This window comes from Parasteatoda tepidariorum, chromosome X2 (genome assembly GCF_043381705.1).
Source record: "Parasteatoda tepidariorum isolate YZ-2023 chromosome X2, CAS_Ptep_4.0, whole genome shotgun sequence".
Lineage (NCBI taxonomy): Eukaryota > Metazoa > Arthropoda > Arachnida > Araneae > Theridiidae > Parasteatoda > Parasteatoda tepidariorum.
Genome location: NC_092215.1, coordinates 7,694,294 through 7,706,117, shown reverse-complemented (window position 1 = coordinate 7,706,117; position 11,824 = coordinate 7,694,294). Strand labels below are relative to the sequence as shown.

The 11,824-nt window shown below is 30.9% G+C and overlaps 1 protein-coding gene across 1 annotated transcript; it reads right to left on the bottom strand.

The window, feature by feature from the left end:
- Nucleotides 1-3,069: 3,069 nt before the first annotated feature.
- On the bottom strand, nucleotides 3,070-4,573 carry LOC107443821 (nucleolar protein 14 homolog; the record flags this gene model as incomplete). The annotated part of the gene is given in 1 exon segment (XM_016057824.2): nucleotides 3,070-4,573. A coding segment is annotated over 1 exon segment (1,464 nt). The 3' UTR covers nucleotides 3,070-3,086.
- Between the last annotated feature and the right edge of the window lie 7,251 nt (nucleotides 4,574-11,824).

Below are 11,824 nucleotides of genomic sequence, written 5' to 3'. Positions count from 1 at the left end.
TTAACTAGAGCAATATAAAATACTTTTATCTAGCTCTCTTAATTGAAATCGAAACTAAATTATAAACAATAGCTCAGATTTTTCACTCCGGTCTCGAAGGACCAAAAAATGGAATGAATCTTAAATAAATCATGAACTTATATAATGGAAAAATCATAAATTTAAATAGAATGTCATTAAAATGATAGAAACTAATACAATTTGGGAAAATGGCAATAATGACAACTTAGCACAACAAAGAATATTCAAAATCTTACCGGACATTTAATTTATTTCTTTGATTGATTTAACAGAGCATGATTTGTAGATAACATTGAAATATTTTTAATTGAATTATAAATGAGTAATTGAAATTTCAATGGCCATAATGCCAAAACATAAAATATTACTCATCTTACCAACATAATGAATAAATCTAAACTGAAAAAAAAGGGAAGAAAAAAAACAAAACAAATCTTTCTTGATTAACAGTACCAGTGGCTCCATCTGTTATTGAAATTATAATTAAAAGTCAAAACAGTGTATATAGTGTGTAGTACACAACTACATGATTAAGTTAATATTTTTAATCATGTAGTTGTGTATACAAAATACAGCGAAAATTAACGCGTCATTTTTGCCGGTTTTATGAAAAAATATAAATATTTAACTATACTACATTCTAAAATGACTTGGGTATTGTTTGCCAATTGATTCTAACAACCTAAAACTGTTTTAGAAGGTGTTTGGTGGTAAATTGCTGCGAATTATTGCATACATAACTAACATTTTGACAAAAAGAAAATCGCGCACTCGAGTTACTGTTTGTCGCTCAATAGAAAATTCGTCATAAAAAAAAGATAATGAATTAAAATGCAAACTGTAAAAAGCAAGAGCTACATAAAGGGCTGAACTACAAATATTATTAAATTAAAGCTGGTTGAATAAGTCTATGTAACTATGTTTGCTTAAGTAAATCTTTAAAAGCGTTTTCTGAAAAACTGTATTTTTCAATATTTTGATTCACGCCAGACACTCATACTTCAAAACTAATGGAAGTTTTCTTATGAAATTTGGTAACAATGTTATAAACTATATATACTGTGTTTTGAACTAAAACTAAGTTTCAATTTAAATATTTGGTCATGTTACAGGTATATAAACATAAAAAACTATTGCAAAAAATGCTGTTTTTCTAGATTTTAGCGCTTAATTTGGGTAATTTTTAAAATTTTCATAAACCTTTAGTTCAGAACATAAGGGTCAAAATAATCTGTACAGAAATAGAAATTGTATTTTATTCATTTAAACTAAGTGTATAGTGTCTGGCGTAAGCTCTAAATTTCGCTCATTTTAGGCTTAATTTTTCAAATATTTTAAAAACTATGCGATATTCAAAAATATTTCTTGTTTATATCATTTTATGTCACACATGAACCAATAACACATAGGTTTCAAAAAAAAATTCAATTTTTAAAAAAAATTTCATCGTACCCAGGCAGTCGCCTTAAGCGAATAGTGGTCTATGATGCAAATTGCAATTCAAAAGGCGCTTAATATAGAACAGCTATTTGCGATTCTTAAATCATTTTGATGAGAATTGTAAGTTGTAATTTTTAAATCTCTCTTGTGAATCGCAATGTGTGATTTGTAAACTACTAGAATGAGAATTGTAAGGCATGATTCTGAAATTACTTAAATACGTATCATGTTATATGATTCAGAAATAACTAATTTAAATCACTTTAATGTGAACCATGATGTATGATTTATACAATACCTTAATACGAATCCTATTGAGTAATTTGTGACGCCCGGTGGCTGCGTGGCAGTGCTTCGCGACCCAGTGCCACAGGTCCTGGGTTCGATCCTCGGGCCGGGCAAGGTTGACTTAGCCTTTCATCCCTTCAGTGGGTCGATAAAAGGCATTGGCCCTCTATGGGCTGTCGCGCCACTGAGTTTAGTTTTCTTTTTTTTAGATGAGTAATTTGCAAATCACTTTAAAATAATATTCCATATGTGTGATTCATTTATCACTTTCATTTAAATCACAATTCGTAGAACATTTTATATGAATTCCGATCCATAAACCAAGAATCAGTTTTATGTAAATCACAATGTTTATTCATAATCAACGAAACCTGTAGATTTAAATTCTATTTATTAGCCGAAAATACTAAATGTAAAGGTTTGATTATAAATAAATTATCCTTCGTACATAAATTACAAATAGGTTAACAATATTAACCTGTCCAGGGGTCTGTCTAGGTTTTTCAGAGAGGTACCTATTTTGTGAAAATTTAGACATAATTTGTGAAAAATTATTAATAAAAAATCAACACAAAAATATGGATTTATCGTTTTTTAAACAAAAATAAAATGATCGTTTAAGGGATACAAAGATAAAATTTTAATAGAAAGTATTTTATGAAACTACCGTTTTTCCTTCTGTTGAATTTGTGAAGGTACCGCTAAACAATAGTAAATTCGGCCTGCACAGACCCTTGCTGTCGTAATAATGAAGTTAACACATTGAACATATTTCTAAATCGATTAAACACTATATATCATTCGAAAACTATGATTACGGAATCTAAAATTTGCTATAAATTTCAGCTTTCAAAACAAAACAGAGATGAACAGTAATCTGGTGTGAAAATTCTAGGAGAGAAAAGTTTTGCATCTTATTTAACGCCTTTTCACTCCAAACATTAAAGATTGCATTTATCAGAATTTGTATAATTTTCCTTTGAATTTATTTATGAATTTTTTGACTGTTTATTTGTAAGAAAGATTAATATTATTTTAATTCCTAAAAAATCAAATACTTTCAAGCACCCTATGGCAGAATTCAAGGAATTTTCAGGGCCCTGATTTTTTCAACAAAATTCAAGGACTTTCAAGTACCGTGGGAACCTTGACATAAAAAAAAAAAATTAAAAAAACCACCCATAGTGCACATTTTCTGGGTAACACCAGAAAGCTGTTTAACTGATTCGCTTTCAAACTGAATGTCTGACTTACAAATTTACATAGCCCTTTCAAGTCAAATTAGCTATTAAATCATATTAAAAAAAAGATCTCAATTCATGAAAGAAAAAAAACTTTTATTTCTTTTTTATCATTTTTTTAAACTCATGTTCTTGCACTGCAAGTTCATTATATATTTTTGCTGTCTTTTTTACCCTTTCTGCATCCAATGTCAGCTTTTCTTCTAACTTAACAGCTGCAGCGGCCTTAGCAGATTTTCTGATTTCCTTCAGAAGACTCCTCTCTTCTTTTCTGATTTTCTGTTTCACTCTTTTTAACTTTTCACACTCTTTGCTGAGTTTTACCTTGTTCTTATTGTCTTTGATATTTAGATTTTTTTGTTGCCGTTCATAATTCTCAAGAGACTCGTATTGACACTCAAACACCGGTTCCAAGATCTTTAAGGATTTCGGTTTAGTCGTCTGTGTAAGATGGCGAAAGGGAGGAGTCTCTCGCTCTAGAAATTCAATGAGTCTCCTAATCAGCGTCTCCATTTCTACAGGATAAAGATGAACAGGAAGCTGGATGAGGGTGTCTAATATTGGCTGGAATGCAAATTTGCATGAAGGGTATTCCTTGTACAGGGTAGCAAAACAAAATGTCAGATTAGCGGCCGCGAAAATTATACCAACTTTTTTGTTCAGTGCAGTCAATTTTTTATCTTTTGGAAACAATTGCAAGGTTGGAATTTCTTCAACTGAAACTTTTTCGGCAATCATCAGATGAAACTTCTGAGATTTTATGTTTTTTGCCAAGGCTAAGACAAAAACATTTTTCAAAAACTGAATACATTCTGGGATAAATTTTCTTGACTCAGAGATGCAATTCTTTAATAATTCGCAAACGTAAAGCCTAATAGTGATGTTACTATAAGACTGATAAAAGTTTGCACTCAATATGTCGCACATATATATCGTTGCAGGTAACATAACTGGATGCTGCGTTACACCAGTGGAATAAATTCGGCAAATTATGCTTAAGAGAACAACAGTTTCGGTTCCAGGAAAATTTCGCTTCAAGTTTTTCTTTTTAAAATATGAAAATATATCATATTCATCACTTAACATCTTTCTAAATTTATGTGCTGTATCTAGATTGTTTCTTGTGGCTAATAAATGCAGATCCTGTATAATATCATTCATAAATTCATCGTTAGAAACATTCTTCACAATGTAATCTAAATTGAAATCTTTAATGTTGTTAAGTATCTTCCACTGTTGAATGTCTTCGGTTGCTCGAACATATTTTCTATCAAATTGCAACACATTTCTAGCTACATCATACCTGTCCTTGGAGCTACTCTCAGAAGCAGATTCACTCCTCACACATCGGTATTTAATTTTTCTCCAATCATTATTTACACATTCTAGGGCAATTTTATATGCATCAATCTTCTTCTTCTTCTCAGTCTTATTTGATATCAAATCACTATCATCTTGAAAATAGTTGAGAGAACAGCTAGGACCTTCTAAAAATTTTTTTCTAGAGTGCTTTAACTCAAAAGGATTAATTGTACTAAAAATTCTTTTCCTTTTCCCCATTTAAAAGATCTGCAATCTGGAAAAAAGGAAACTATTTTAGAAGTTGATTTTATAAAACACAAACAGAACGTTCAAACACAAAATTAATACTAATGAATAAAATGCTAACTAAGGCATGTCCCACTAATATAAAGCTATCTTGATTTTATGCTATAATGAAACCAATTAAACTACATAAAGTGCAATCTTAAGAGCGAATGTTCCTGGCAAGTCCTTTTTCACTGACATAGTTATTTGAAGTGCAAGGAAAGTGAATTCAGACTATTCGGGTTAACTTAAAGCCATACATTATCAAACGTGGAAAATTTTTTAAAATGCAAGCAAATCGTAGCAGGAACAAGATGTGAGGAAGTTGTCCTCTAATAATTTGTTTGCATTTAGAACTTTCAGCTGAGGAATGGGGCTGTTTAAAAGAAATTTGGGTCTGTTAACGGACCCTTCACAAAATATCTTTTCATAAAAACGGACCATTCACAAAATAATTTTTCTTGTAATCGGACCCTTCGCAAATTTGTGCATCTTCATTATTGATTTGTTAATCGAATAAACCCTTCCCAGGAATGGGGGTGGGAGGAAAGACAGATGTAAACGAACTAAATTTTGTCTAAGGCAGACGCTTCTTCCTTTATTCGTCCGAAATGATTATTCTGCGTTTAGTAGCATAGGCTTAATACCAAATATTTGTATGTTGCATCTCTAATTTAGTAGCAGCAATTGCTGTTTATTTTTTAAATTATAATTTTACAGTGTTGAGCATAATCTTGTTATGTCTTTACAATTTAAAAACTCCTTGAAAAAGTTTTTTTTGTANGAGGCTTCTGGGGCGATATATTGTGATTACAGACACACACACACACACAGCCGCGTTTATTATTATGTATAGATGTATAGATTCACAAATTACGAGTAATTTTTTCACAATTTTACAAAAATGGACCTTTCACAAAATGTCTGGACAGACCCCTGAATCCAGAGGATTAAAATCAAACATGTCAAAATATTCAAGAGTAAATGATAATTCCAGTTATAAAATAGGAGTGTTACTCTCACCAAGCCCAGCTCATACGTGGCGAAATTCGACATGGTAACGAAAAAAATCTCATATACGGAAAGGGAAAATTAAACACTTTTTAAAAACACCCAATGAAAATAGCACCCTTAAAGGCTTTTATAAAACGAAAATAAGCACCTTTAAAGATGCTACGCACCATGTATATGGCAGATATATTATAACCTCTATGAAGACGTGTTACTGCAAATTCAAGAAACTATGAATTTCTCTTTAATAATCCAGAACACCTCACGGCAGTCTTTTAAGGTGTAAGTTTCAAGAATTTTGAAAACTAAGAAAACTTTGCAGACTTATGTTGATTATTTCTGACATTAAACTAAACTCAGTGGCGCGACATCCCATAGAGGGCCAAGGCCTACCGTGCCCATCTCAGTTTTCTTGACCTTGGGCTCTGGGGTGCAAGAGCAGATGTTGCGGTTAGATGGTCAGTCGAACGCGGAACCCCCAGTGTTTAGTTCCCAAGCAGGCTTGGTACTCATTTATCTACCTACTGAAGGGATGAAAGGCCGAGTCAACCATGCCCAGCCCGAGGATCGAACCCAGGACCTGTGACACAGGAGCGCGAAGCGCTACCACCGGTCATTTCTGACATTATTGAACTTAAGTGCGAAGAAATATCACTGAATGAGGATCAAAGCATAGAAGCTTCACTAAAATGTGAAATTTTCATATCAAGTATTTTTAATAGATGTTAAACTTATTTAACCAGAATCTCAATAACTGATAACGGTTACTAAACTAAACTCAATGGCGCGACAGACCAGAGAAGGCCAAGGCCTACTGTGCCCATCTCAGTTTTCTTGACTTTGAGGTGCGGTAGCAGATGTTCTGGTTAGGTGGTCAGTCGAACGCGGAACCCCCAGTGTTTACTTCCTAAGCATGCTTGGTATTCATTCATCGACCCACTGATGAAAGGCTGAGTCAACCCTGCCCAGCCCGAGGATCGAAACCAGGACCTGTGGCACAGGAAGCGCTACCACCCAGCCACCGGCGTCAATAACTGTTACTGACAAGTTATTTTCCAGGTCATAATTTTTTTATTGCAATTTTTACTGACTATTCCCTGTTTTTTAGTCAACATAAAATTCTGACAATTCCAGATTTTCCGTGTTCTCCCTGGGGAAAGTATATTTTCATATCAGATTTTGTAACACAATTGTCGGCACTAATTAAAGTATTGAAAGTTAGGCACAAAAACCAGTGAGTCCTAGAACATGAAAATCTGTATCCCTACCTGATCTGGAAAGGGAAAAAAATATCGAATATGTAATAAAAAAGAGGGAAGTGTCTCACCTAAATAAAACTACTACTCTTATGAAACCCCCCATGTTTAGATTACTTGCAATAGACCACGATGCATTACTAACTCCTAGAGCACAGTAATGTCAACGTTGTTCCAAATTGCTGAGAATACCAATTCTGAGAATTCCTAGACGATTGAAATCAGGGGAGAAAGTAAGCCTTTGATATGTGTGATCAAAAACAATCTTACACTGGTTTTATCATGCAAGTGGTGGTATTGCTAGGTGAAGAAAAGAAAAAAAATCAAAATTCGACAGTCAATTTTCTTTGTAAACGACAGTAAATAAATATTTCAGCATACTTTTTGAAAAAGGCACAACACAGTAAACTTTAAAAAANCTTTCATTGTTGTATAGTTGTTTATAGTTGAGCTAATCATTATTAAATGCAATATATATATATATATATACAATATATAAAAGCATGGTTGTGCAACACTGGACGTGTTATGCTATGTACGAACAAGTGAACTTGCGTACTCAGTTGATTGTCTCCAAACTCAACCATGCTTTTAACATAAAAATACGGTTTATGTATCAGCTATTAACAAGGGCGCCGGCAGAATAATATAAAAGGGGGTGCAACCCTCTAACAAACTACCCTTCCCCCTAAAAAAGTGAAAATATTCTGTTACATTTTGTTTTGTTATTACATATGCCTCCATCTGTTAATTTTTTTCATCTATTTCAATATCTTATGAATCCCTCGAATACATCGATTTAGTTATAGAGACCACACCGTTTTATCCAGCTGTAGCGGGGAAGCAGGCCTAACTCTTCTAGCGACTACGTGCACTATTGAACCCACTTTTAGAAATTAATAGAAGTTCTAATTATATTTTTTGTCATATTATAACGGAAATCTGATAAAAATCAGAAGTTGAGGAAAAATTATTAGATAGCGGAAAAGCAGAGGATTCTCATATTTGTAAATAATAGCAGCCACCAATGTTTGAAAAAAAATGACAATTTACAAATTGTGTTAAAAGTGTAAAATGTATAGTTTTATCTTTTCATAGTTGCCATTATGAAAAAATAAAAATCCAACAGATTGTACAGATTGCATAATATGTGCTGCACTCTGTATAAAATTTCAGAAACTAATCTTAAGCCGACAAAAATGCTTCTTAAAATGTCAGAACTTCATCTAACATCATGTTTTCGAACAATTAAGAAACATTTATTTTATGTTCAAAAGTAGGAAACTAAATTACACAGACGCCGATTCAGTTTCAGAGCGTAGCTATTACAACTGTAAAATTCTAATTTACTAGTATAAAAGACACTATTCTATTTGATACCTTTTGATAGATGACAGTTGATAGAGTTCATAGCTTACGCTCTCAAAATACAGTGAAACCTCATTTTATGGACACTCCTAGTAAACAAACAGCTTTCAATAAGAGTATATTTCTAATTTCCCAGGAATTTTCTATTAATAAACCATTATCAGCCTTTTTTCAAAAAATTTTAGGGGTAATATAAATATATGATTTTGCTAGGATAAAAACAGATCACACGGTATAGTTTATTACATAACAGAAGATTATTCTTATTCATCCATACATATCATAAATAATTGCAAGCCATAAAATAAAGCTCTGAAATTTATTAAGTTAAGAATGAAATCTCTAAAGTGTAGAAATGAATTTTCAACTTTACATATTACCTATCAAAAATTAAGTGCATAATTCAGGAACAGGCAAAAGTGAGAATAAATTAAGGGAAAAAATAAATTAACACCAACTTGGAAAAATTAAATATTCTTTATTAAATCCAAAACAATTCGTAAATTAAAATGCAACGCCAAATAAAAAAGTAAGGAATATTTGACTAAAACTTTACGAACTTAAAATTATTATAAGCGATATACGTATAAAAAAAATTCACTATCGCTATTTCATATCTTTCCTATCCTTATCAGATTAAGTATACAGAAAATGATTTAATCATTCATGAAGTAAAAATATACCATATAAAAACTGTATCAACTTAAATATTAACAAAAATAACACTGTCTTAAATTGTATATACTTTAAACAATTTATATTCTCATATCTTTGATACTTATATACGTTATAATTTACGAAAATTGTTTATTATAATAATAAACACTGGGTTAATTTTGTCAATGGACAATACTGAATACCAANGCTAACCAAATTGGAACCTAAGATAAAATCTACGTGCAGCAAGCATCAAGGGCAAGAATCTCACTAAATTAAAATATTAAATTATTATAGAAAAATCTTTATTAAAATTATTTCGAATTTGAATTTTAGTTTTTCATTATATGTTCTGAAAATTTACTTACTTTGTTTCGCTAACAATTTCTTAAGTTTCTTAAATGAGCAATTCGATTTCTTAGTATTAAAAATTATGTATATGTTACATAGTGGGTCATAAGAATTTTAGAAAGGCTTAGGTGGTGCATGGTACAAAAAAGGTTGGGAAACACTGCTGTAAACAATTCCCTTTCTCATCCTCTGCGATGTTTATATAAACAATAAAAGTATTAAAAAAAATAGTTCGAAAAATCAGAACAAATAATCTGCATATCTTTAATTAAAATTACCATAAATTAAAATTCTATAGTAATATTTTAAAAAAAGAGCCTTCCTCTCTAAAATAAATAAATTTTTTATTTGATTTTTATTTCATTTTTACCTTTTTAATCATAACTTTATTAATACCCTTTACCTTATCTTATTAAGAAAAACTATTGTGTGATATTATTAGATTTCAAATCAGCAATTTATATTAGAAGTTAGAGAAAAATAAATTAATTATGATCATTTTGCTAATATATTCATGATATGATTTGTGAGACTCTTTTACTGCCCTCAATAGTGTTGTGGTGATCTTCAGCACTCCTCCATAATTTCGAATGGTATCTTTGATTAGCCTAAGAGACATAATAGAAGTATTTTCATGGTAACTCACGCTAAGCATTGCTTTATTTATAGAAAAACCTCTCTCAGGATCAGAATTCCCATGTGGCAAAATTAAAACAGTTTTAATTAATGTAATTAAATTCTAATATTTTAGATTATTGTTTTTTTATTTACATGTAGCCTATAACTCTAATTTTTTTGGAACACCAACCAAATTTTATCAGATCTTTAGGAATTTTAGGGTTTGCACATAGTTTTAAGAATTTTAGGGGGAATGCGACCCCTGCACTATGTACATTCTCCGCAAAGCAGACACTTTTTTAACAGCGGACAGTAATTTTTACCCTGAAACGGTATTTTATACAGTTTAGAACTAGATCTTTTTCAAATTTGAATAAAATAAATAAAAAATACTATTTCTGCTTTAAATTCGAAGAAAAGAAATGAAACCATTTTTTTTAAGAATGTAAATTTGTTGACTTATCAATAACTAAAAATTGTTCTTAAGGTATTTCATTAATAAAGAATCAAATATCAGAAGTAGTAGCCAAACTTCAAAAGTATCAGCCACAGGCAAATCTTAACTTCAGGTGTAATTGTGACACAAAGTGAAAAATCCAGAAATTTTTTGATGCCAGCATTCAATATCAATTTATATAATTGTGCTTAATGTAATTTTTTGAACTAAGATTTACATCTAAATTTCCTACTAATGATGAACATCACACATTTTTATTAACTAATTTAAGAAAAAACTTAGTTTCTACAAGATTCGAGAAATATGATTTTAAAATCATGTGAATATGAATCGCAGTATTGGATTTTTAGATCTTTATGCTTACAATGTTTTTCTGCTAACAATTTTATCCTTTAATCAGTACTAAAAGAAGGCAAAATTTTTTTAAAATTTAAATTATTAAAACTTCTATGAAAAAAACGTGCTTAAAAGCAGCAGAAATTTCACAAAAAGGATAAATGTAGCAATAAAGAAAACGAAGGAAATAAAAATATGACCACAGAAGCAGACGTCTTAAGGGGGTACCGGCTCCGGTAGTCATAAAACAAAACCTTTTCTATTGAGGGGGAGGCAAATGTCTAAAGTAACACCCTCAGTACCCTGAAGGTTTTGTATAGAAGTGCAGGAAAAAACATGAAATACAAAGAACCAATTTAGAAACGAAACTCAAACAAATTCATCAGAAAATAAAAACTCAAAACTTTACTTTAACCAGGTCAAACATCGATTTCATTAGCACACTGAATGAAAATGAAACACAAAAACTAAAGAAAACAACGCCCTCTATTACACTGCGCAGATTGAGAAAAAAGAATTCAAGAAAGACATACGTAACAAATTAATAGAATGCTCAACTGGGGTTGCTCAGTTAAGACTTGAATTGCACCCTGTTAAAAGAAGAAAATATAAAAAACTAGAATTCTTCAATCATTTTCTTAATTAAAAAATTAACTTTACAAAAATTAAAAAGAAAATCATTATTACTCAAATTATTTAAAAAATTATTCACAGCTTCCTGAAAACTTTCAACATTATTGCAAATATTTTTAATCTTAAACAATTCAATTGCGAAAAAACTAAATTTTCAAAAATTTTCACACAAATTAGTATTAAAGTTACAGAAAAATATAACTTTAAATTTAAAAGCTTTTCTTTTATCAAAAACACCAATTTTAATAAAATTGTCAACAATACCTGGTAAAACCTCCTCACTGAGAGGGCGCTGTGAGCGCATCAACAAGCAGTGAACATGTAGACACGGAAGTGTCAAGTTGTATTAACTCTTTTTTCGTTATTAAATATTTGTTTCGTTATATTTGATTTGATTTCGCCGATGAATTATTTTGAACTATTGATATAAAACCACTGAACCTACCTTGATATTGATTTGAACACGGAACATTTATGCTGCTATCGGCCAAAGGAAGCTGAATTGAATTGAAACTGATTTGACGTCATCGACGAACGAAATATCCAGGTAAGAATTTATT